The sequence below is a fragment of the Thamnophis sirtalis genome, unplaced genomic scaffold, assembly GCF_051295495.1.
Source record: "Thamnophis sirtalis isolate CommonGarterSnake01/CBP01778 unplaced genomic scaffold, rThaSir2_p1.2 scaffold_1, whole genome shotgun sequence".
In the NCBI taxonomy this organism is placed as follows: domain Eukaryota; kingdom Metazoa; phylum Chordata; class Lepidosauria; order Squamata; family Natricidae; genus Thamnophis; species Thamnophis sirtalis.
In genome coordinates this window covers 127,092,720-127,120,682 of record NW_028261381.1, presented here as the reverse complement: position 1 = coordinate 127,120,682, position 27,963 = coordinate 127,092,720, and the positions used below count along the sequence as shown (strand labels likewise).

Genomic DNA, 27,963 nt, shown 5'->3' with positions numbered 1-27,963 from the left:
ACGACACTCATGCATAATTTCTTTGTTTTATTTTGTTTTAAAATCTGTTGTTAAATATTTTAGTTACAAGTTCTGTGCAGTGGGCAAGAGTATTGAACCCTGCAGGCACTAGCAACCCTCTTACTCAACAATACATGTGCACACTATTGTACTAAGGATATGTCCCCATGAACCAGCAGTCTTATGCCAGGATATATGCCAGAGACAATTGAGTCCCAACTCACAATACCACACAATCAGGCCAAACCACTGTAGACAAATAGCTGAAGAAGTCAGTCAAGGAGAATTGGATGGAATTTAGGACAGTTGTGGAGATTACCCAGTTTGAGCTGGTCCCAATTGTAAGAAGGGACACCAATTCTGCCTTATTCATCTTTTCCCAATCTGAGTTATACTATGATCCTCCTGTTCTTAAAAACCTGGGGCAGAGAAAAACTCTTGACAGTCATCCATAAATTGCCTGATGCCAATAAAGGCTATAAAGTAGGTTGTTGGGTTACAGTCTTAATATCAGAAGTGCCTGTAAAAGCCAAAAAACCCCATAAAAATTGGGTAGGAGGGGGTACAATAAATAACTTTTTATTATGGAGGTGGTAAGGTCAGGCACTGCATAAAGAATCCTGGTAGACAACTTGTCTCTCCTGTTAACTTTGCAAAATATATGTCATAATAGAGACCCAGCAGCAATTTATCTCTTTTCTGGCATCTTGCCCCAGAGAATGAATTAAAAGCTGAAATTTTCGTGCAAGATCAGACTAGGAAGGAAACTCTAGCTAAGAAGCAAGTAGTTTCTCCTCCTGCAATAACCTCAGGAAAGAGGCAAAGTTAAACCTAATTGGATTGGACGAGGTGGGCAGGATGGAAACGTTATACATGAATAGACCAGGATAGCCTTTGATTTATTCTGGGAATAAAGTGAACTCTTCAGAAGAGAGCGTCTCTCTTAAATTTCCTTTTAAAACACCCCTTGCAACTAGGGAAGAAAAGACTGGAATGAAGCCCTGCTGATTCCTCAATGTCCTCTGTTTTATCTGCTGGTGCTGTATCCTTGGTCTACTGGATGGGGTGAGATAGGACGTGCTGTGACCCTTTATAGGTCAAGCAGCAGAACTCGAGGATCTTCTACCACAGCCTTGATCTTGCGCAGGAAAGTCACTGCCTCCCTCCCATCAATCAACCGGTGATCATAAGTCAGCGCCACAAACATCATTGGTCGCACCTCAACCTAAATTAAGAGAAGTCTCACTGTTAAATTGAACATCATCTTAGTCTGTGCCTCAACGTGTTTCACTTACTGTACTTTCTCTATGCTACCCAAGAACCTCAAGTGCCCTATGAATCAGCCCCCTTCCCAAAAGCTTAGCCCTTTAAAAAGCCTCAAAGACCTGATTCTTCTGCACCAGGCACACACCGTGCTTGGGAGAAGAATCCGGTCTTTGTAACTGTTAATTCTTTGTAATTAGATGAATCTTGTCTCTTGCCCCCCTCCCCCACATTACTTTATCATTCTTCCTTTGCTTTTTGTTTTTAACCCTTAGTAAATAATCCCAGGTTCTTAATCTTTACCAGAATTGCCTGGTAAGTAGAGGGCTATATAAACTGAATAAATGTATCTCTAACTTCTTGGCAAAGAATTTGAGCTTTTAGTAGACCCAAATCCTTTTAAAATCACTTATAGCCCAAAAGAATTCTCTGAACATGGTTTTGTTTTCTACAATGTCACAAAAGTCAAGGTTTACAGTTACAATGTCTTTTATACTATTTGATTAAAGCTAACCAATTTTTCCCTTCCTCTCAACTAAAGAATCTTATCAACATTAATATAACCAAATAGGATATGCTTTTCCATGAGCAGCATTGATGAGCTTGATGTTCATTTGGATGGCCATTTAAAAATCTTCTCTGCTGCTTAAAAAAAAAGCTGCATAAGAGCTGATCATGGAAAAGTGGTTTTCAGTGACTAGGCTAATGTTAAGAGATCTCTTAAACTTTCAGGATCGTACCTTGCCTCCAATAGCAACAGGCCTGTCAAAGATGCCATGCATGCCCAAGATGGCAGACTGAGGCGGGTTGATGATGGGTGTTCCAAAAAGAGATCCAAATACTCCACCGTTGCTGATGGTGAATGTACCACCATCCATATCCTCAATGGCAAGCTCATTCTTGCGAGCCTGAAATGAGATTAAAAAATGACCACAAATGGGTTATGCTGGAATATTAAAAAGCAAATCATAAAAGAGTAAGTGTCTGGGTGTCAGCTCTCAACAGAACAGACATGGGCATTTCAAATATCAGCCCTTATCAGAGCAAAGACAATGTGTAACTGTCCCGCCTCAATCACTAGTAAAATATAGCAGTCCCTTCAAAGTTCAGAGGTAGAGAATTGTGAAAACAATGTATTCAGAAACAATAACCAAAAGTTCAGAAGACCCCTAGGAAAGGGTCTGCAAGCTAAGCTATATGAGGAATAGTTAAAAGATCAGAGGACATTCAGCACATAGATGAAATGATTGAGAGGAAATTTAGCAGTCTTTAGTTTCATGGCCAGATCCAGTGGGCTAGAACTAGATCTCAAGAAGAACTTCCTAACTGTATAAACTGTCAGCCAAGGGAATGAGGTGCCGCATGAAAGCAGTTTTCTTTCACCAAGTTATCAATGCTTGATTATCATGTTAAAGAGATGCTATCAGTGGATCCTGCCCTGAGCAGAAGGCTGATTCACAGGAAATGATTTTTCCTAGTACAGAGCATAAACACACAATATTAAGAATGATAAGGATTAACCTGTTCTGCCACAATACTGACATATGGTTCTACTATTTGGAAAAAATATTTCTCTGTTCCTGAGATGGGTATAATTTTAGAATAGTCTGGAAGGATCAGTTTGGCAACAGGCTAGAAACCAGAAAACCAGGACTTTTACTCCAGCTTTAACTATGAAACCCAGCTGAATCATCTTTGGCCAGTTGCTCTCCCTCAGCTCAATTCATTTCATAGGGTTGTTGTTATGGTGAAAATAGGAGGAAGGAAGAGTATTAGATACCTTGAATTGTTTATAAAAATTAATAAAGGTGGGAGATAATTTTTTTTCTCTTCCTACCCAGTATAAAACTTATTATATTATAATCAGTTTTATGCTGGATAGGAAGAGAAAAAAAGTTATTCTCTACACTTGCAGACTTTCTGGAGGCATCTTTCTGGCTAGTCTTCAAAACAAACCAACAAACAAAATGCTGAACTACCCAGATACTTACTGGATCAATTAACAATGGAGGGATGTCTCATGTTAAACTGTTAAAGTTAGTGAAGGTGGAGAATACCCAGATATCGTTTGGCTTGTTCTCAATGTGCTGAATGTGAATTTTGATTCTGTTACTTTCAATTTCTGAAAGCTACATTCTATTTTTTATTTCTAAAACATGAGGATTCTGTCTCTTCTGAAGATCCCTTCAGAGTGATTTACCTTCTCTCCCAGCTCATTGATTGCACGCTCAATGTCAGCAAAATTCATCGTTTCTACATTTCTGATGACAGGAACCACTAGACCCTATGGGAAATAAAAACCACCAAATAACCAACAATATTAATATCACTTCCAAGAAATATAGAAAAAGCTAAGGAGCAGCAATTCAAACAGCTTTTCTAAAAATGATCTCAAACTATTAAGTGCTCATTCATTTTCTCAGTAGGATGCAGTATGTTTAATGTTTTGAATTTAACACTGAATATTTGTCATGTTAGACCATGGCTACATTTATTTGTAAAGGCAAGGCAGAACTAGCTTATACCATTAATGAGCAACATGCTGGTACATACTGCTATACTGCTTCCAACAACAAGTGAGTCATGGATTTGAACAACTGTCTTGGGGATTTACTGTGAAATGCAAACTGAATATTGAGGCTCGTTAAGCAAGAGAGAAGGAGCTAAGTGGGGCATAGTCAAACAGAATGCAAAACTATAAGGAATAAAAATTCTGGTTAACTTTTGTACATAGACCCACACTGTGTAAAAAGGGGATTTAGATGCTCAGGGATTTAGGAGCACTAGGACTGTGGGACTTCAAAAAGACAAGCCTTCAGAGCTCCTGGTTCACCTTCAGAAGCAAAAAAATCAAAGTGGACTCAACTTATTTGCTTCAAAAGAAAAATAGGAAACAAATGCAGGAGACATGAACTTGTATTCCGCTACCTAGCATTACATTTAATATTAAGTAGAAATAGTTTCTACCACTATGGAGTTTTATCCAAAAACTACTACAGGTAGTCCTCAAGTTACAAATGTAATGGAACATTCATAACCTGAGGATTCATAGGAATGAATCATGTAATTTGACCGTGCTCATTCCCTCCTTTCGCCCATGCATTTGCTAATCGAATGCACAGGTCATTAAGTGCACATGAGGTCTATCTGGGTGAGGAAGGCCATGGGGGCCTAGCAATGGAACAGGTCACCTGCTTCAGTCTGCCCAAGGCCTCCCCCAACCCACTGAGATACCTCATGATCCCTCCCCTGGGGTCTCTACAATTGCTCCCCCCACCCATCTTCCTTTACTTACCTTTTGAAGATCTGTCTCCTCTCCAGCCTCTCTGCCACGGTTTCTTTGCCTACTTGCAGTCTCTGTGCAAAAAGCATTTGCAAGTTGACGAGATTTTGGGGCAGCAAAATCGCCTTGCTTCAAACCTCCCATCAGCTTGCAAGCACTCTTCACACTGAGACTGGAATGGCACGAAAAGCATTTGAAAGACAATTGGAGGCTTGAAGCAAGGTGATTTTGCTGCTCCAAACCCTCATTGGCTTGCAAGCACTCTTCAGCTGGATGTGGCACATGCCTCGATTCACAGAGAACAGAGGCCTACGCTACTGTAGTGCAAGATCTTGTGCTACTGATCTCACACTACAGTACTTTAGGCCTCTGTTCTCCATGGGACAAAAGGCTTTGCAAGTGAAGAGGCCTTCCCTCTGCAAAACTTTTTGCAGAGGATCTTGTGCAGGCCTCGGTTTGTAGATAACATAGGCCTAAAGTACTGTAGTATGAGATCAATAGCGTGACATTTCGCGCTACTGATCTTTCGTGATCTCACACTACTTCTGGCCTCTGTTTTCTGCAAATGCACCAAAGCAGGCAAAGGAACCAACTGCTTGCTAGATCGTTGCAAGGTAAGTTAGTCTCCACAGGCCCAATAGCTGTGGAGTGCCAAGGGGAGGAATAAACAGGGTGAATGTTGCAGTGCCTCTGCTCTCGTTCATAAGTGTCATGATGCTGGAACATTAGAAACTGAGTTGTAAGTACTTGGGGGAGGGGCTATCATAACTTGGGGATTACCTGTATGTGGTTTTTGGACAGGAGTTACCCTCCTTCATCTGTCACTGCAGAGTAAGACAACGTCAATAGGTTCAGCTTCCATTTCATACAGGCAGCCTTGGTTTATTTCTATCCCCTGCAATCCCTTTTTCATAAATTTGAGCAATCAACTGGCCAGGTGAAAATTGTCTCCATAATACCTACCCTAGGAGTTGCCACTGCAACACTGATATCCACATATTCTCTGTATACCATTTCTTTGGTTGTATCATCAATCACTAAATTGAAAACGGAAAATAGGTGTTACAAAGAGCAACACCAACAATGAAGTCTCGACTTAGAAGAACTACATAATGATCAGAATCAAGGCCTATCCAGTATCTTCCTATTTGCTGCAAATTAGTTCTTTCAGTTTACTTGAAATACTTGAAAGACATCTGTAAATTTTAATTTCACTCAGTTTTTAATTTTTTTCAGCTGAATTTCACCTCATCCCAATTCTGCATTGCTTATCAAAGACTTGGAAAAATGTGTTACGTATTTCTGGGTATATTTTTCTTAACAGACTGTATATACTTTCTACAATATGTTTTTGCAATATTCCCTAATGCAAACTTGTCTGTGTATGCTAAATAATCTTTTGAGGTCAATGAATACAATTGGAATTTTTATACTATGTTATAGTGATCTTAAATATAGTTACTTTTGGAGTGTGGCTTATTGGTTCATGCAATATTTTCCGCAATAGCTGTACTATAACTAGTAAGCTACTGATTTTAATAATTTTAATATAAATATAAAACTATATCTCAATGCATTTCTAAGATGATCTTAGATGACTCTAAGATGATCTCTATCATTCAGGACTACTTTTGTCTTTTTTTAACAGCAGTATGTATGCATGTATTTATGGGCTGCACTCTGTGGCATTTTGTAAAGATTGTGCTACAGATCATCTTTCTGTGTTGTTTTCAAAATATTTTTTAAAAAACAAGCAGCCTAATAGATAGCACTGTGGACATACTAGTATCCCTACTGTTGCAGATCTTTTGTGTGTGCGCGCACACGCACACACACCAAAGTTCAGAATAAAGCTCCACCAAGAAACCCTAGAAGTGTAGTAGATAAGTTGAAACTGGACTGGGAAGTTGAAAACATATCCTGGAAAAGGCAGGTTAAACTATTCTGTGGTTACCAAAACCATCTACAAGGGTGAGTCCATGTAGTCGCAATGTGTTGAGCTTCTCTCAGTTCATTTTTACCAGTCATTAATTTGGGAACAGTAGCTATCCCAAGCCTCAAAAAAGGAATTTGAGGCAACAGGTAAAAAGAATTTTATTTCAATCTGAATAATAGATTGTAGTTGAAATGTACCCTGCTGCTTCATTCTTTCAAACTGCTTCACATTTTTTCCAAGCTCTCTGATAAGATAGAGCATAAAATTTTGTCTTATTTAAACAATGTTTGAATAAAGTAAGGAATAGCAGGGTGGAGCCTGTTGGCATCCATTATTTCTTACCTTATTCAAATCATCAGCCAAGTGAGACAAACCTCTGTCCCTCTTCTAAGCCTTCGGTACTTGCTAGAGAGCTTAGAAGACAAGTAGAGTTTCTTTTCACTTGTGCAGCAGTTTGGAGATTGGAAGAAAGAGCAGAAGAAAATTTAAAAATGCATGCTTATTATCATACATCTTGCCCTTTTGTTGGGGCCCTCAGTAGTCTCCCATTCCAGGTATTGAAAAAGGGCTGCAAAAGGAAGTCTCACTGATTCATTATTTCCGCATTCTATATTACAAGTGGGAGAAATTCCTGCCTTTTTTCCAAAGTTGAACTTTCAGATTAGAACCCAAGGGGTAAAGCCTTACAGAAAAGGAAAATAGAGGCAAGGCAATTTAGGATTGCTGCAAATCATGGTGAAAAAAATATGCTTCCACAAATCATGGTGAAAAAATAAGATTCTGCACATCATAGTACAAAAGTAAGTTAGGATTTTCTCAAAGTGGGAGAGTATCCTCTCAGAGGATACACTGGCAGCCTCAGGAAACAATCATTTCCTAATAAAACCATCTTCATTATTATTGACAAAATGTCCCCAGATGAAAATCAGAGGGTCTTTTTCAACCCCACTTTGATTACTCTTTTGCTGAGAAAACATTTGTTTCAGCACAGGAATTTTTACCTAACAAATCCAGGTGACACAATCAGTAACATAGTAGACCTTCTTAGCGGAAAAAGATTTAATTACAAAAAGGGCTAATCCCAGCTACACATACTGTATACTTGCTCTGTCTTCTACTCAGAAATATAAGCTCCGGCTTCTTACCTGCATTCACAACAGGCTGCTCTTGCAAAGCAAAGGCTGCAGCTTTCACAAAGGCAGACATAAAACCTAATTTCATATTGTGCTTCTTCAGGAAGCTGTCCCTGTGTCGGGCTCTCATCTCCTGGATGTTACTGCAAATATCATCATAAGAATATTTACCACAAGTTTTACAAAAGATTTTCAAATTTGCAGTACATTTCACCTGGCATTTACTTATGTATTGATTTGCATCTCAAACATGCCGTGTATTTTTTTTTAATGCAAATACAAAAGCCTCACACAAGAAGTGACACTATTATCAACAATGCATATCCAAAACTCAGATAGAATGGCATATTTTCAAAATTTTAAAAAAATGCTTTAATGGATACCAGGATTTTTAATAGCTTCTGTATTCTTAAAACTGCTACCAACATATCAAGACTAATGTTAATGTCCAAGGACACAATAATTCAGCTTTCTTTTCAAGAATGATCATAATTAAAGGACTTTTTAAAGATAATAAACAACAAATCAATGTAATCTGCTTTAATAAATAAATCACTGTTGAGGAAGTAATAAGTAAAAATTTGTTACAAAAACATTAGCATCAGAAATAACTCAAATGGGTTTTTATTTAATAATCTTAACCACAGTAAATATTGGATCATTTTTACTAAGGCTTGATTAAATGTCCTGGAATCACATCTGTTGAGGTATTCATACTGAATAAAGATTTAGTTCTTGCAATAATGTAATGGATTCAGTGGAAAATATTCTCCTGGTTTTAAATTTTAATATGGAGGTTTCCCAAGATATCCTACTTCCTTTATTAAAAATAATACCAATCATGATAAGTTTTTGCTGTTTTGCAATAACCAAATATCTGATGTTGGTTACCAAAATAAGGATGCAGCTAATAAGTTACTTAGAAAAGATTGAAAATTATTGATAATGTTAAATATTTACAGTTTAATGTTTTATTTTATTTCTTAATATAATATATTCAGAAATGTTTATATTTCACCCTATTTCATACTGATTCTTTCAACAATAATAACTTACTACAATCCATACATAAACATCAGTCAGAATCTGTTCCCACACAAGGAAAGAGCTCTCTAAATTTCTCATGGTTATTCAATTTAGGATCATAAATCACAAAATATGTATATAAAAAAGGGAATGGGCCTAGAGGAAAGGGAAGATTGAAAAAGTTGTGATTGAAGAAATCCTCAAAAGAGAGGTTACAAGTTTTAAAAACAAAAGATAGCAGCACAGGAAGTGCTTTTGGGTCAGGGTGGTAACAAGGTGAGTTTGCAAAGATATAAAGGGATGATGAGATATAATGAATTATGTTCATATAAACAAGATTTGATTGTCTTTTTCAGTAAAGTTTCTTTGGTAGCAAGCAAGAGGTAAGGGAATGTCCAAGACTGAAGATACAAGCCAATACCAAGTTAAAACTCTCCTGGAAAGATGGATTTCCAGTAATTTCCCAGAAACTTCAGTATAAGATATATTAGAATAAAATAAAGAATTTTATATTTTTATGAAAGCTTGGTCTGTTTGCTATAGACAAATTCATATTTTTATTTTTTAAAAAGGATCTAAAAAAAAGAGAAATAGCATGCCTATTTCTTTGGCCAGACTTAAAGCAAACTACCTGAGTATGGGAATATGGCCTTTCAAAGTCTGCAATATAATGGCATTTTGAAAATATCTTTAATTAGAACAGAAAACAGCAATTTCCTTTGTTCACTTACTGGAAAAGAAGCCAGTCACACAAATTAAACTGAATAATTGTGTCATATAATTCTAGATAGATATTGAAGTTTCAACCTTCATCATCAATCTCCTAGACAATATGGCTTTAGAGAGGCAGTTTTTAGCAAACAGAAATGTCCCTCTGGGTTTAGTCTGTTTGTTTTTTCTTCGCTAAATCTCATTTAGAGCTAGGGTTACTGTTCAAAGACATTACTGCCTCCCAAGATACAAGATCTGTAGGTATGAAGTGGTGGCTGAAAAGAGGAAGCCATCAAGAGCAGGCTTCACGGCAGACACTGACCCTGAGTGGGGAAGCAAAAGGCCTCAGTCTCAATCCTTGCAAGTCATCTCTATGGCATACCGCCAGTCGGTAATCAATGCAAAACATATTACTGATTGCAACAAGAGCACAAGGCTAGAGTAAAGTGACACTTCCATTAGTCTCTAATATGAGATAAGCTGCATTGCTTCCTTTCCAATCATGACTATTTTGCCAACCTTAATATTCTAAGCACAAAATATTTACATGTTTTGCTTTAAGGAGGAGGATAAGATTTCATGGGGCAATTTGATTTGGGCATCATTTCCCTAATGCACTGAAACATAAGCTTCCCCCTCCTCAAATCCATTAGTGCTCAGGCCATCCAAGCACTCGCCTTGAACACTGGTGGCTCCCCCACCTCAAATACTGACATTAAACTTCAATGAGTGCTCCAGAACCGCTAAACTAATTGAATTCTTCCTATAAGCATCTCAGCTCAACAACAGTTAACTCTAGTTAACTAACTAGAGATGAGAAGACAATGTACAAGAATGGTAAGAACTCAAGGAAAGATTGTCTACATTATTCACAGCTGCAGACTCCTACCAAGAGAAGAAACCTGCCTTCTCTCCTGCTCTACCATAAAGCTGCCATTGAAAAACTTAGAAAATCTCTATCCTAATGTTCAAATAGATATTCTGGTTCCAAACAGAAAATAATTCTTTTATTGGAATTCTTGGATAATTCCATTTTAATAAAGCCTGCAAAAAAGAATGTTGTTTTGCTTGGGTTCCTGCTTGGAAGAAAAACACTCTCAATTGAGACAGCTACCAAAAATCTGGTATAAAGCTATTATCAGTACAAGAACTCTAATTTTTTAACAGAAAAAATAACAGGAGTAGATATTTTTGTCAACAAGAGATGTGTATTTAACAACAGGTTCCATGTAGTTTCTATCATCATGTAGTAACACTTTTTCCCAAAACTAGCCAAAATAATCAGCTTGTAACATTAATACAGGTTTTTTTTTAAAAAGCACCCAAATACAGGGTGAATCAGATTAAAGAATCTCAAACACTGAAGTCACAATACAGGCATTCTTATGCTGAAGGGTAACTGCCCTACCTCATGTCAATTTCATTAAAAGTGGTCAGCATGGCACATGTATTCTGAGCCTCTTTCAGGCGCTGAGCAATACGTTGACGCATTCTGTTCATCTTTACCTGAAGACAGAAATAAATCATAAAATAGTGAAGAACATGAACAAATTAAAAGCACACCCTTTTTTCTCTCTTTTCCTGATGAACACATCAGAATAATTTATCTACACTTAATGGGTTATCTTTGTGCAGTGAATCCAAAATTTAACTCATTTTTAGCCTAAAATAATTACCTAGAGCTCTCTCTCTCACACACACACAAACAACAACAAATGATATCACAAGGCATCAGAAGTCCAATTACTATCAAAAGAAGTTGTACGACATAGGGAGTTTAACTGTGGAACCTCAAGAAAGTTAGCGGGATAGATTTTAAGAAGCTAAATTTCAAACATTCACAGAAGTGGCACTTGCTAAAGTGGTTTGTTATTTCCGCTACAGGTAATCGCAACTTATGACTTATTGAGTCTGGCAATTATGGTCGTAAATCAGGATGAAGCGGGTCAGCACATGTCCTTTTTTGAGGTAGTCCATTAAGTGAACATTGTGATCATAAAGCATATGCCACAGTCATTGGAAGTAAACACCAATTTCCAGAAAAAAACTTAATAAATTGCATTCACATGATGGGGAGGGAGGAGGAAGCTGCAAACAACTGTATATGTGGACCAGTTGCCAAGTGCCCAAAATGCGGCCACATAGCTGCTCCCCCAGACATCACAACATTCAAAACCAGGTCAAAAGTAGTTTTTGGGAGTTCAGTCATAAGTGGCCTGTTGTAAAACAACAATTACCTGTACTGACCACATGTTTGAGAGACCACTGAGTAAGAACATTCATGAATGAAGAACTTTATTAGGTTCAGCCATTGCCCTTAACTCTTTAGTGTTACTTTGTTGCAGCCTTTCATGAGGCTCTTATGAAAATATTTTCTGTTCTGCCTCAAAGTTATCATATTTCAATTCCTTACAGACATGAATATTCATATCATATCCCATCAGAAGTACCCTTTGTTCCAATCTGGCACCTTTGCCAGTCCCAGGTTCCACAGCAGGAGAAGCTGTTGGCACGGCAGTTGGCTTTATTGCAGACACTGCAAGACAATGGAAAAATCAAATGTCAGGGGATTAAGCAAGCAGGGATCATGTCCTTGACTAAAATGAGTTGACACCAATGCTCTGAATGTAAATGAAAGGCTCAGTTTGGGGATAATGCCTCTAACTATGTATCATTTCACAATTTTAAGTTCTGAGGACCCTTTGTTATATAGATGGGAAAGCAAGAACAAGAATATTGTGATCTCACCTGGTTTAGCATCAACAGGGAGGGCTGACACTGGGGGCACTGGAGGCATTGTAGTGGGAATTGGTGCTGCAGAGGGAGGTGTTACAGGAGCTGCAGGTGGTGCTGCTGCAGGGGCCACAGGCTCTGCTGTAGGGGCTGTTTCTGGCTTGGCTTTGGCAGGTGCAGCTTTGTAAAAAAAATGAAAAAGTATTACATATATGGATAATAGAAGCGTATTTTTCCCAAGCAAATGGTTCTAGCAAAAAAGGACTTGGGCCAGAATCCACATCAATAAACTTAGAAGGTGCTCTATCTTTCCATTAATGGCACACATAAACTATTGACATGGTACAGCAATGCAGAAGATGTATGCTTAAGTAGCAAAATGTGTGACAGATCTATTTCTATTAAATACAGTAGTTTTCAGAACTCTAAAGCCCTAAAATCATCTATTCCTGCAGGACCCAAATCTTGATCCATGGAATTACCATCTGAGGCCATGTCTCTAGCATCAATTATATGCCAGAATGAAGAAAGAGATCCAAAGAGAGATTACGATCGGCTCTCCCCCCACGGAGGCACGGAGACAATACAGGCAGCTTGCAACCAAAAGAACTGCTGCGCTTTTTGTGCTTCGTTCTGAGCCCGGGGAGGTGCTGGGGAAGAAGCATACGAACGGTTGGGGAAGAAGCATACGAATGGCTCCCCCCTCTCTTCCCCTCCACAGAGACTGCGAATGGACTCCCCCCCCCCCCACGGAGGCAATACAGGCGACTTGCAGATTAACCAGGTTTGAAAAATACGGAAGGCACCTGGAGTTCCTGAGCTGACTGAGGAGGGGTTGCCTCACTGAGAGACTGCTTTGCTGAAGGGCTGAGGGGGGAACATTGAGAGCACAGAGAGGAAGATGCTGGCTTTATTGGCACGTTAACAAGCACTTTACCATCATTTACTAAGCATTAAGCACTATAACATCACTTAAGTCAGAGTTGGAAGGCTTAAACTTAATGCTCATCTGCGAGACTAAGATGGCTGTTAGACTTTTTCATCCTGAATTCAGGTGCCCCCATAGCCCTTCCAGACGCCCTCCTCCCTCCCTCCTCCCCTCTCTGCAACTCAGCCCTTGTATTAACTTTATCATCATCTTCTTCAGAACCCTGTTTGGGTGGATTTCTCCCTTGGTGGACTTGAAGAGTTTTTTCTACTGCCTGTTATCGACAGTGGGGAGCCTCAGTTTATCTCCCCCATTGGCCATTTGGCCCTTTTCCAGCTGGGCCTCCAAACATCTGGGCGTAGGAGGACTCCCGGTTTCACATTACTTTCTTAGACATTTGGGACTTTTTTTCAGCTTTACTAGAGAGGGGAAACGTTATCCTCCCCCTCTGTATACCATCTAGTACGGACTTTGCGAACCTGCGCAACCTTTCTAATTTTATTTTGAATAGGTATGTTGAGTGCATGGGATTGCATGGGATGGTATGAATGAACTCACTTTTTACTATTAATATTGCTGTATTTGTGTTTTAACTTTTTAGTGAGGACTGTCTGTGTGAGAGTTTGGGTATGACTGATTCGGAGGACCTGGCGGGGCACGCGGGGGTCACCGGGGTGGGCGGGGGAACTACTTCCACGGGAGAGGGTCGGGGCATTGCGGTCATAACAGGGAGAGGCAGATACGGCGGGGACTTTAGGGCAGGCCATTACCGGGGAAGGAGGGCTCGCTATATCACAGAGATCCCTCCTTCCGGCCCTAGGAGTCCCACTCCAAGGTCAGATGGCGCGGGTGCTCAGGACCCTGGTCTCAGGCTGCTGTCGCTAAATGCCAGGTCTGTTGTTCATAAGGCCCCCCTCATCCGGGACTTGATAACTGATGAGGGCGCAGACCTGGCATGTATTACTGAAACATGGCTGGGCCCTGAGGGAGGAGTCCCCCTCGTTGAGATGTGCCCAGCCGGATTTCAGGTGCTACACCAGCCGAGAGCCCAGGGAAGGGGTGGCGGTGTGGCTATTGTAGTCTTTAGTACCTCGTAGGATCCCTGCTCCGGAGCTTGTCGGGTGTGAGTCCCTGCTAGTGAAGCTGGACCTCAAGGGTCAAGTGGGTTTGCTGCTTACGTACCTGCCTCCCAACTACGTTGCAGCAGCCCTCCCCTCGCTCCTCGAGTCAGTAGCCGAGCTAGCGGTTGAGTTCCCTAGACTTATAGTTCTGGGGGACTTTAACTTGCCTTCGCTCGGTGAACACTCTGATGGAGCGCAGGAGTTCATGGCTTCCATGACAGCCATGGGCTTGACTCAAGTAATTCAAGGCCCAACTCACTCAGCGGGTCACACGCTTGACCTCGTATTCCTCTCGGAGCAGTGGAGTTACGATCTTGGTCTGAGGGGTAATGAGATCATACCCCTGTCGTGGTCAGACCATTACCTACTGAGGCTAGACTTCCGGAGGCCAAACCCCCACCGTAGGGAGGAGGAACCGACCAGCTGGTTCTGCCCCATGCGACTGATGGATCCTGTTAGGTTCCAGACGGAGCTTGGGGTTATTCCTGATACCCTCGCCCACAGTTCGGCGGAGACCCTCGTCGCTGCCTGGCACTTGGCAGCTTCGGAGTCTCTAGACCGGATTGCGCCGCTACGGCCCCTCCGGGTCAGCGGCCCCCGGAGGCCTCCTTCGTTCACTGAGGAGCTCCGGGAGGTAAACCGCCGGAGGAGACGCCTAGAGCACTCGTGGAGGTCCGATAGGTCCGAGTCGAACGGGCACTTTTAACAGCATGCACCAAGGAGTATATTCGGACCTTAAGAACAACAAAAAGAACATACATTGCCTCCTTGGTAGCGTCCGCCGAGTCCCGCCCAGCCGCCCTGTTTAGGATAACCCGCTCCCTCCTAAATAGGAGGGAGACGGGGGACTCCTTACAGGGTAAGGCTGAGGAGTATGTCCAGTTCTTGGCGGACAAAGTTGCCCGGTTTCGAGCGGACCTGGACTCCACCCCAGTAGATCCAGCCGAGACACAAGGAGAAAACTTGGCAAACCATCTCTGGGTTGAGTTTCAGGAAGTTGCCTCTGGGGATGTGGACAAGGCTATGCGAGCTGTGAGTGCCTCCACCTGCATACTGGACCCGTGTCCCTCCTGGCTGGTTGCCAACAGCAGTGAGGTGACACGAGGCTGGATCCAGGCGGTTGTTACCGCTTCTCTTCGGGAGGGGTACTTTCCCACCGCGCTCAAGACAGCGGTGGTAAGACCCCTCCTGAAGAAGCCGTCTCTGGATCCAGCTGTTCTTAATAACTATCGTCCAGTCTCCAACCTCCCCTTTGTAGGGAAGGTTGTTGAGAAGGTGGTGGCTCTCCAGCTTCAGCGTACCTTGGAGAAAGCTAACTATCTTGACCCCTTCCAGTCTGGCTTCAGACCCGGTTACAGCACAGAAACCGCTTTGGTCGCATTGACTGATGATCTCTGGAGAGCTAGGGATGGAGGCCATGCTTCCATCCTAGTTCTCCTGGACCTCTCAGCGGCTTTCGATACCATCGACCATGGTATCCTTCTGCGACGACTGCGGGAGATAGGGGTGGGCGGCACTGTCTTGCAGTGGTTCTCCTCCTATCTCTCGGACAGGTCGCAGTCGGTGTTAGTGGGGGGGGCAGAGATCGTCCCTGAGGCCCCTAACCTATGGGGTGCCGCAGGGGTCGGTCCTATCCTCCCTACTATTTAACATTTACATGAAACCGCTGGGCGAGATCATCCGAAGGCACGGGATAAAATACCACCAATATGCAGATGATACACAGTTGTATCTGTCCGCCCCGTGCCAACTCAATGAAGCGGTGGACGTGATGAACCGGGGACTGGAAGCCGTTAAAGACTGGATGAGAGCAAACAAGCTGATACTCAACCCAGACAAGACCGAGTGGCTGTTGTGTTTCCCTCCCAAAAATTTGACCAACATACCATCGCTCAGGCTGGGGGGACAAAATTTATACCCCTCAGAAAGGGCCCGCAACTTGGGAGTCCTCCTGGATTCACAGCTAACTTTTGACCACCATCTCTCAGCTGTGACCAGGGGGGCATTTGCCCAGGTTCGCCTGGTGCGCCAGTTGCGGCCCTACCTGAATCGGGAGGCCCTCACAACAGTCACTCGAGCCCTTGTGATCTCTAGGCTGGAATACTGTAATGTGCTCTACATGGGGCTGCCCTTGAAGAGCATCCGAAGACTTCAGCTAGTCCAGAATGCGGCCGCGCGAGTGATCGTGGGCGCACCACGGTTCGCCCACATAACACCGATCCTCCGTGAGCTGCACTGGCTACCTGTTGATCTCCGGGTGCACTTCAAGGTCCTACTCACCACCTATAAAGCGCTCCATGGTAGTGGATCTGGCTATTTGAGAGACCGCCTTCTGCCAATTACCTCCCTGCGTCCCATCAGATCGCATAGAGTTGGCCTCCTCCGTATTCCATCTGCCAGTCAGTGCCGACTGGCGACTACTCGGAGGAGAGCCTTCTCTGTTGCGGCTCCGACACTATGGAACAATCTCCCTGTGGAGATTCGTACCCTCACCACCGTCCAGGCCTTCCGCACAGCCCTCAAGAACTGGCTAGCCCGTCAGGCCTGGGGATAATCTTATTTTCGCCCCTCCCGAATGCTGAGTGAATGTTGAGTTTTATTGTCTAATTTACTTTGTGCACATTTCTTTTTGGTATTGTCCTACACTCCCCTTCCTTTTTTGATTGTAAGCCGCCCTGAGTCCCCTCAGGGAAAAGGGCGGCCTATAAATAAATAAATCTATAAATCTATCTATTTTAAATAGCAATTTTATTAGGTTGCTTACTGTACTGAGTATATACTCTAGACATAACAAAGCCCATAATTAGATCTGTGCCTACAGACTATGTTCCAAATTGTTCATCAATGCAAGTAAGATAGTAATAATTTTATGTCCTTTTTCTTTGCTTTATTTCCACGTTCAGTTTATGGCAGAGAACATGCAACCTTCATTTTTGGTCATTTCAGAAAGTACTTAAGATCAGATTCACCAATATAAGCCTTTCACCTGAAACTCAAGACTTCTTGTCTATGGCAGTTTTCTTTAGGGGGAAAAAGTTCCCTTGCCTCTGCGTTGAGCATTCCCAAGTTTTACCCCATTTTAGCCCTTTGAAGAAACTTTGCAATCAATTCCCTACATTTGCCATTTACAATGCATTAATATGAAAAATTGATGCCAGAATGATAAAAAATAACCTAATTTATGTGACTTAATCCAATTAGAATTTCATGTATATATTTTAATGTATACTGCAATTGCATAATGATGTAAGATGAATAGTAACTAGCCTAAATCACCCAGGTAAACAATTTTTGATCATATGATCCAAATTTACCTCCAGTTTTCCTGAGTTTAAATAAAGGTGTTCCTCCTTCTACTTTCCCTCCATCCGGGATAAGAAGAGCTTCAATTACACCAGCTGCTGGAGCTGGAACCTGCACAGATGTCTATATAGAAAAAATAAATAGCAATTGAACGTAAGAGGAAGATAAACAAACAAAAAGGTCTGATCTTGAAGAGAGATGAATGCTACATTCATATACTTGATAATGTTTTGCAAGACTTGAAAAACTGGCTATCTACTCAGAATATAAAAATAATGAAAATAAACATTCAAACATCACAGTCTGATCAAAATACTAATAGTTCATGAAGTACTAATAAAAGTGATTTGCAATTTATCAACAAAATGATTTGAATTCTAGTTGTTTAGAAATAGCAGCACCAATACACCAGATACTCAAAAAAAGTTAATTGTTGAAATAAAGAAAGCTTGAAAAATAAAAGTGTGTGGAAGGACTATTTTACAACATTGTAATGCTCCAATGGATAAAGCACTAAACTAGAACAGCAGAGTCCATTAAACAAATCTTGGTTCAACTCTAACTTTTAAAAATGGGAGAAGAGCTATATATACTATGGTGTTTTTAATTCTTTGATGGAAAGGACAGTACGGAAAGCATGACGCATCTGATGCTGCTTTCTACCCAAAAGCCCTACACAACAAAAGCTCCTGTTATTTGAAGGACCACCTGTTTCTGCTTGTCTAGTATGATTTGACAAAAAGGGTGCACCCTATGGGTCCTGAATTAAATAGGGACTCAGAAAACATGACTTCTCTGTAGCAGTGCCATCTATCTGAAATGAGGTTTCTCCCTTGAGAGACACATTTCTCCCATCTTGATGATGTTTTGCAAGACTTGAAAAACTGGCTATCTACTCAGGACTTGGGAAAGGGTGGATGAGATTCTTCTGTATGTCATACTCTTTGTTGACTGGTTTGCCATCTTGTAATTATTTTGTAGCTACATTTCTACTTATTTCTGTTAATTCTTTGCATTCTGTTATTTTTCTGTTATTCTCATTGCCATGAGCTCTCTAGAAACAGCTGGAGTCAGCTGGCATAAAAATTTAATCAATTAATCTGAGTAAATAGTACAGATCTGCAGTTAGGTGTTCACACGACTCTGATAAGGTGGGTAGATTTCATAAATTCAAAACATTTCTTCTCTGGGCAACAATGTTCACTTTGTCTTTGGTGATAATCATTATCATGAATAAGATGACAAAATATTTAGAGTTCCTTTTAGTGAAATGGTTGCTATATAAATTTGATTACTAAATTTAAAAAAATTACCTTGTCAGTTTCAATCTCACATACCACTTCATCTTCTCTTACAGTATCCCCAACAGCTAAAAAATGAAGAGAACAGGACTTAAACAAGGAGTTGTGTTGTGGCATTTCCTTCCCTAATTTTTATAAACAACTCCTTAAGCTAGACTTAAAACATCAACATGGGCTAAGAAGGCATGTTTCATTTTGTAAGCAACTGAACTGTAACAAATAACAGGTCTGAGCAATCTTCACCTACATAATAAGAGTATTCAGAACATTTTTTATTACTTGAATGTTTAACATATTTTCCTAACAGGCTATGACAAACTTATCATGGGATGAGGAGAAGATGAGAGAGACTAAAGAGAAAAAAGATCCTCTTACCTTTCTCCCACCTGACATCTCCCTCTGTGACAGATTCTGCAAATGCTGGTGTGTTCACTGTGACAACTTCCTCCCCTGTGAAAGATACATGTAATAAAATGCTTCACATGTTGGCATTTCAGCCCTTGGGAGCAATGGATAAATACAATTTAGAGAAAATGCTAAACATAAAGGGAAAGAGTATCGTAATTTAAATAATTCCATATTATCAGTTCTTATTAGATGTGTAGACCACCACTTCCTAGCATTCTACAACCAGCATGGCTATTACTAGGCATTAAGTTTTTCATATCTACAGGGAAGCTACCATATTCTGTTTGAGGCCTCAGTTCAATCCATTTGTTTTTGGATAATTATTTTTTCTCTCCCATAAAACTGCAATTGGTTGGCCAGCCAATAAAATTAGTCATCATTTATTCAAACTGAATAACAAAATACTAAAAGGACAAACCATACATTTCTCAGGTCAGTAATCCTATATTGTTCTGGATAACATTCATGATTTCATTAAAAATATTGCTTGAAGAAGAAAATTGCAGAAATGATGCATTATTATGCCAAAGTCCAAGTACGCCAACTGTGGCATAAAAAATACATTAAGCCTTACTTAAGATTAGGAAAGATGTAAACTAAATTAGGGAACAAGGTCACATGATTTTAGTAGGAAGAAAATTGGCATGTAGATCAAATGTTCCACTCACTGCCTGCAGGCATCTGGATTACTTACTGCATACTTTTGAAGTTCTGAAATAACGGATAGTGAAGATACGAGAACCATTTAGCCTGCAGAGAAAGAAAAGCAATATCAGTGTATAAGTAGTACAGATTTGTATCTGCTGTTTTGGCATGACTGTCAATCAGTAGCCTCACCAACATGTTTAACTTGCTCACTGATTCATATACCTGGAGGCATAGATCCTAAAGCATTTCAGGAAGGGATAGCTTGTGATTAAATTCATCTCTGCGTCTGTGTACACATGTATGCAAGTGCACACAAACACACATACATATATATGAACTGTTTAGCATAAGGTCATAGGAAGCCTTAATCACTGTAGCTGAAACTGGATTCTATCAACATATCAATGACATCCAAATCTTTTTCTCTACAGCATTTTCCAATAATGATGTGGCTCCCTTGAATATCAGCTCACATTTGATAATTGGCTGGATGAGGGAAAACAGTATGAAATCAAATCCTGGCAAGATGGAGCTGCTCACTGTAACTCCAGAGATCCAGCCTTTTCCCAAATGGGCAGATGAAATGCAGGTATGCTATGATTTATCAGATTACACATTAGACCATAAATAATAGCATTTAGGGATTCTGTATTTAGATTGCAGACTGAATGTAGAATTCCACATTCAGAAATCTCAAAAGTATTTTTTTTTTAAGATTTGGAAACAGGAAGGTAGATAGGGACTCAATATTCTAGCTTATCGTGTTATACTATGTGAACTACTCAAATAAATTGTAAAACATAGACTATATAGATAATAACCTAATTCAAATACGCAAATAGCTTTACAATTCTTATTCTTAGTTCAATGTTTGATTTGCTCTGGCGTAAGGTATTTTCAACCAAAGTATACCAAAGCCTCTCTCCAAGTATAATCTAATTAATTGGTTCAGTAGCAATCAGGTTGTGCCAATTCACTTGCTTCATAAGTTAGATACTTACAAATGCTTCCTGCTGTTGGCATGCACCAGAGCCTGGCATCGAGAAATGCCTGTAAAGCAAAAAGCACTTTAGCTAAGTATCAGGTTATCAAGTCACTTAGTACAGTCAGGTATAGAAAAGACAAGGAGACTTAAATGGCATAAAAGTCAGAAAGGAGTTGATTGTCACTAGGAAAAAACTATAGCAGTTCATATTGAACAATTAATGTATCTTTATAAATCCAGCCCCATATTATAAAGTTGACCAAAGAGATAGATAAAGTTAATGTCTATTAAGAAATAAATAATATGCTGATGCTACCCAGACTATGTAATGAAAATAAACAAATGCTATAGAATCACTCTATTCAATTAATAGTCTTGATTATCTGGTATACAGGTAGCTTTAAAGGCAGTGTGATGTTTCCAGGCTTTTTAAAAAATCAATCACACTACATGGGTCATCTCATTAATGCAATAATTTTGCTATTTAACAATTGGCTTGTAAATGATCACTATTAGTATCATCAGTGTTTGTACTTCACTACTAACATACTGTATATAATCTCTCAAGCAAACAATGATTCATTCAACCAATCCACGCAATTTTATCTATCTATCTATCTATCTATCTATCTATCTATCTATCTATCTATCTATCTATCCATCCATCCATCCATCCATCCATCCATCCATCCATCCATCCATCATCTATCTATTCCAGGATACCATATCATGTCTCTGATAAAATGGACTCTTGTCCTTAGTGGTTTCTATCAATGTAAATTCACTAAATTCTTGTGCCCAAAAAAGATTTTGCTACTACTGGACATAATGAGTTTTCTCTCCTCCAAAAATAACTATTTATAACAAAGTGGTCCAGAAAAACATATATTGGAAATGTAATTTGGAAGATATTGGTTATGATTAAATCATCTGGAAAATAACATATCTACAAACCAAACACTGATTCAAACTAATTTGTTGCTCAAGTAGTAGTGAACCTATGAATACTTACACACAGCAATTTATGCCAAAATTTATTACCCCACATTTTGCAGGATTTAACAAAGCTTTCCAAAAATTGTGAGTAGAATAAAGATAAATACTAAACTTGATTTGACTTTATTAAAAATTAAATAGAGTAAATGTGATTAATACATATGATTGGAAAAAAATGCTTAAAAAGATGGAGCATCTTGAACACAATCTTAACCAAATGAGTCAGAAATACATGACAGCTGTTTTCCTCTTCATATATATATCGTCCAGTCTCCAACCTCCCCTTCATTGGGAAGGTTGTTGAGAAGGTGGTGGCCTACCAGCTCCAGCGGTCCTTGGAGGAAGCCGATTACCTGGACCCCTTCCAGTCCGGCTTCAGACCTGGTTACAGCACAGAAACCGCTTTGGTCGCATTGACCGATGATCTCTGGAGAGCCAGGGATGGAGGCTATGCCTCCATCTTGGTTCTCCTCGACCTCTCAGCGGCTTTCGATACCATCGACCATGGTATCCTTCTGCGACGACTGCGGGAGGTGGGGGTGGGAGGCACCGTTTTACGGTGGTTCTCCTCCTACCTCTCGGACAGGTCGCAGTCGGTGTTGGTCGGGGGTCAGAGATCGACCACGAGGCCCCTATCATATGGGGTGCCGCAGGGGTCGGTCCTGTCCCCCGTACTATTTAACATCTACATGAAACCGCTGGGCGAGATCATTCGGAGGCACGGGATAAGATACCACCAATACGCGGACGATACGCAGCTGTATCTGTCCGCCCCGTGCCAACTCAATGAAGCGGTGGACGTGATGAACCGGGGTCTTGAAGCCGTTAGGGACTGGATGCGGGCTAACAAGCTTGTACTCAACCCAGAAAAGACCGAGTGGCTGTTGTGTTTCCCTCCCAAAAATTTGGCTAGTGTTCCAACGATCAGGCTGGGGGGTCAAAATTTACACCCCTCAGACAGGGTTCGCAACTTGGGAGTCCTCCTGGATCCACAGCTGACTTTTGATCACCACCTGTCGGCTGTGACCAGGGGGGCATTTGCCCAGGTTCGCCTGGTGCGCCAGTTGCGACCCTACCTGAATCGGGAGGCTCTCACAACAGTCACTCGCGCCCTCGTGACCTCTAGGCTGGAATACTGCAATGTGCTCTACATGGGGCTGCCCTTGAAGAGCATTCGGCGGCTTCAGCTAGTCCAGAATGCGGCCGCGCGAGTGATCGTGGGTGCACCTCGGTTCGCCCACATAACACCTATCCTCCGCGAGCTGCACTGGCTACCTGTTGGCCTCCGTGTGCACTTCAAGGTGCTTCTTACTACCTATAAAGCCCTTCATGGTAGTGGATCTGCGTACTTGGGAGACCGCCTTCTGCCAATTACCTCCTCTCGACCCATAAGATCCCACAGATTAGGCCTCCTCCGAGTGCCATCTGCCAGCCAGTGTCGGCTGGCAACTACGCGGAGGAGAGCCTTTTCTGTAGCAGCTCCGACCCTCTGGAACGATCTCCCCATGGAGATTCGTACCCTCACCACCCTTCAGACCTTCCGCACAGCCCTCAAGATCTGGCTATCCCGCCAGGCCTGGGGGTAAAGACCATAGTTTGCCCCCGCCCGAATATTGAATGAATGTTGTTTGATCTTAGTTATATATTGTATTTTTATGTTATTGTATGTCTTCCCCTCCCATAAGTTGTTAGCCGCCCTGAGTCCCCTCAGGGAAAAGGGCGGCCTATAAATAAACGCAACCATAACCATATATATATATTCACATAATATATATTATTTTACATAATGGCCTCTCTACCAACACATGAGGAATTTTTCCATATTATTTTTAATCATTTAATAGCCAGCTTATTAAAACAGATTTTATTTCTTATTGTATTCTCTAGCCAAGTGCTGATGATATTTTTCTTGTTATGAAAAAACTTTATGAAATGCCCAAACCTACATAAAACTCACCAGAGAGCCAACGCTTTGCCTGTGGACAGTTTCCCTGCCAAAGAAAAAAATAATACAAATCACCAATGCAAAGAGAAGTTAGGAATAATTTGACATGCTCCAAATATCACAGAATTCAGTTTAGATTTATTCCATGCAATATAGAATGAATAACTGCAATATTGACCTAGTTCATACAACATGCAAAAGAAAACCTATCTTTTTATCTATAATTTAAAATATTTTGTGAACCGGCCATTGCAATTTGCAAACTACAATTTATGACTTAGTTCTGTGTCACTCCTGTTGTTAGTCAACAAACCATGGTCAAAACAATTTATGGCTTATCATGGCAGATAAGATACTACCGTGTTTTCCCCAAAATAAGACAGGGTCTTATTTTCTTTTGACCCCCGAAATGTTGCTTGGGCCTTCTTATCGGGGGGGGGGGGGGAATTGGTTTGGGGTTGCCGGGTGGCTGCTCTCTTGTGAGCGGGCGCCCGAAGAGCTGGGCACAGCCTGAGGGGCAAACGGCTGTATTGCACTGTCACAGCAGTGCAACAAAGCCGCCATGAAGTGACCACGCTCTTGAGCAGCCACCCAGCAACCCCCTTTCCAGCCGGGCAGAGAGCTACTCACCGACCCAGTAATATCCCAAAGGCGCTAAGCCGCGTGGCACTCTGCCCAGCTGGAAAGAGAGGCTGCGCGAGCGCCTGTTCTGCCCCCAGCTCATGTACCTCCCAGCCTCACCATGCCCTGGCCCAGCTCTCCCTGCAAGGCTAGGGTGCCGCCACACTGCCGCTACCACCACCGTGCTCCAAGCATAACTGGCTTCCAAACTCTAGAGATCCGCTGCCAAGTCTTCCAGCAGCACCCGCTCTGGGACTACTCTCTATGGTTGTGGGCTGGCTGCGGGAAGACTCTCTGTCCCAGCAGAGTCTTCATCTTGTACATCTCCTCTATATATTTTCTCCCTAAATATAATACCCTGTATTTCTCTTACTAGGAGGACACTGTTCCTTCTAACCCAACCAGATTATTTGGCAATTTTGTTCTATCTTCCTGAGTGTTGGCCAGATCCCCTTTTTTGTGTCATCCACTTATCAAAACTGTTATCCAGCTGATTCATTAAAAATGGGATGATACTGCCCCTAGGAAAATCTATACAGAATCCATTCATTTTTCAACTCAGCACAGAATCATTAGTGCTGACTTTTATGAGTGGGGTCAGCCATTCATAACTATCCTTACTGTAGTGCTATGCAAACTATCCTTCAAGAGCTTATTGATGAGAATGTCATATGAACATTGTCAAAAGCTTTGCTGAAATAGACAGAGTATATCCACAACATTCCCCCTGTCTGCTAAGCCATTTTATCATACCATGTCTTCCTCACTTATGGACTCCACACATTCATGAAGTTTGAAAAAACAAATCCATGGATTATGTGCCATCAAGATATGTTTAGTGGCTACACAGACTTTGTGCAAGATGATAGGTGGTATATCATCCTAAATGTAGATGACAACCACAACATCCATTTAAGATCTCAATATATTATAGTCGCATTCTAATCTACCATATTCTGTACTTTCCATTTTTTCTTCTAGTTGTAGAACTCAATGATGCTACAGCCAACTCACTAGTCAAATTTCAAAAAAGATAAATAATGCACAAAGCTGTTTTGGAGGAATTATGCATATTTTATCACTGCATCCAATGATTTCCTTCATTAACTGATGCCAAAATATTTGTTTCTCATTTTACTTAATATTCAAGTCCACAATTTGAATGTGTTCTGTCTGTTTTTCATTTCGTAATAATAATTCATAATTGTTCATGCCTTAGTTTTCCCTCTAGGACAGAGGTGTCAAACTCAAGGATCAGGGGCCAGATCAGCTTACAGGGTGATTAGATCTGGCCCACACGGCTGCCTCGGGAATATAGAAGGACTGGCCTGCAATGCTCCTGTGCTCCGTTTTCAGCTGTCACAGCTTCCTGCAACCTTCTGCCAGTGAAAATGGAGCTTGGGAGCCCGTTTCTGCTGGCAGAGCGCTTGGGCCGCCACAGGCACCCCCAACATGAGTGATGTCAAGCTGGCCACGTCCACCCTGGCCATGCCCAACCCGGCACCCCGAGGCGGCCCTCAAGGAAATCGAGTTTGACACACCTGCGCTAGAACATTACATTTAGCCTTGTAGATGCCTTCCTTTTTAAATATGGTATATTATATATATATATATATATATATATATATATATATATATATATATATATATATATATATATATATATATATATATATATATATATAAATTATCTAATCATATACCGTATTTTTCGGAGTATAAGACACACCTTTCCTCCCCAAAAAAGAGGGTGAAAATCTGGGTGTGTCTTATACACTGAATATAGCATTTTTGGCCTCTTGAAACCTCATCCTGCGCATCCCGTTTTTCGCAAAAATGGATGTGCAAAGGGTTTGGGAGAGCTACAAAGTACTCCTGGGAGCCGGGGACGGCAAAAACTTTTTTTTAAAAAAATTACCTCTTCAAAATCTTGGTGTGTCCTATACTCTGGTGCATCTTATAGTCTGAAAAATACGGTATTTATTCAATACATAGGCTGCCCAATTGCCAATGTCTCTGGAAAGTGTACAACTAAGAAAAAATTGTAAAAATTAATCATAAATGCCCCCCTAAACAGCATATAATAAAAAAGAAAGTTATCTAATAGGCTCCCTTTCCATTCTGCCACAAAGCCTGGGAGAACATAACCAATTTGGACCAATCCTCACTTACCTGTGGTCCAAGTACTCCCATTTACTTTTTAAAACTACCTTTTAGGTCATTCTGGACACACAAATCATTTTTCATGTATAATAGTGACTTAGAGTGTCTGCTATAATTTAATCATCATTGCTATCACATATTGTAATGATATTAAGAAAAGGCTTTATATTATCTCTCAATATGGGGCTGAATGGTGCTATACAAAAATATACCAAGTTTCTGGTTAAGAAACAGTCTACATTCCAATAAATGTTTTTCTTAGCACTTTTCAAAATACACTGTTGTACAAGAATGAAGAAAACATACTGGAGACCAGACAACAATTGCACTTTACAGGGATGGTGCTAAAGGGCAGTGTGTCAGCCTTACAGAGCTTTTTGAATCCATTTGGAAATATATCTGAAAGGCATCTTTTTTACATTTATTTACTTATATTTCCTATTTCTAAATCTCCCATCTCCCTCAAAGAGTACAGAGTATGTACACAGTACAAACTTGCTGCCACAGCATAATAATGTGCAGGAGCGCAATATCGGCAACCCACATTAAAAAGAACCTCATTATGCATATTTGAAAATATTTAAATTTGCTTTAAATAGGGAGATTAGGTTAAAAAAGGGATGAAAGGCAGACCGCTGGGTGACTTTGGGCTAGTGTCTGTCTTTCTCTCTCTCACACACACAACCCAATTCAGTCCACCTCACAAGGTTGTTGTGTGGAAGGAAATAGGAGGAGGAAGGTGTTTTTGGATACGTTCGCCAACTAAGGCTTCACTGCAGAGATCCGTGGTACAAGGGCGACTGGGGGTCAAGTGACTATAATTTCTTTATTTGAAACCCCCGTTTCTTTTGCACGTTCTGGGTGGGCCAAGAGGAACCTCACCGTATTTCATTCAACCTTCAGAGCCACCTTCGCGCCGGGCAAGTTTCCTTGCAAGCCTCGCTCTTGCGAAGCCCCAAGATTTCCAACCCCTCCACTTCACCCCTTTCCGAACAGGACTTCGCCCCTTCAACGTGGTTTGCCTCAAACTGGGATGACGCTGTGTCCTTGCTACCAGCTGGGCGTGGACCTTCTGAGAGGCACCTTAGAAAACAAGCTGCTGGTTCCTCGCACTTATTATAACCAAGCGCCAGCTAAAAAAAAGGGCGGGGTGTAATAAAGGCTGCGGAGGTCTCCGTCTCCGCTGCCCCCCCGAATGCCCCCTCCCCAGTGCCCTTGGAGCCGGCTCCCCCCCCCAACCCATCTCAGCCCATGGCTCCGTAGCGGAGTGACCTCCTGCCAGCCTTCCGTTCTTGCCCGCGAGCTACCTGCTGAACAGCGCAGAGCGAACGGCCGAACACCCGGGTGAAGCAACGAGCCCGAACTAGAGAAACTAACAGCATCGCGGCGGCCAACAACGGCAAAAGGATGAATTCCAGGGCGCGCGCCGGAACCAGGCCCCGGCGGAGGCCGGATGCGA

At 41.3% G+C, this 27,963-nt stretch overlaps 1 protein-coding gene across 1 annotated transcript; it reads right to left on the bottom strand.

The window, feature by feature from the left end:
- Window positions 1–12: 12 nt before the first annotated feature.
- DLST (dihydrolipoamide S-succinyltransferase) lies at window positions 13–27,963 on the bottom strand. The gene is made up of 15 exons (XM_087724277.1): window positions 27,812–27,963; window positions 23,733–23,766; window positions 20,796–20,844; window positions 19,841–19,896; window positions 19,114–19,188; window positions 18,751–18,806; window positions 17,449–17,560; window positions 12,101–12,265; window positions 11,803–11,888; window positions 10,761–10,858; window positions 7,628–7,758; window positions 5,510–5,583; window positions 3,464–3,547; window positions 2,004–2,171; window positions 13–1,225 (listed from the first exon to the last, which is right to left on the bottom strand). Exons 1-15 carry the CDS (start codon window positions 27,884–27,886, stop codon window positions 1,091–1,093), a joined length of 1,398 nt encoding a protein of 465 aa, XP_087580403.1. The 5' UTR covers window positions 27,887–27,963; the 3' UTR covers window positions 13–1,090.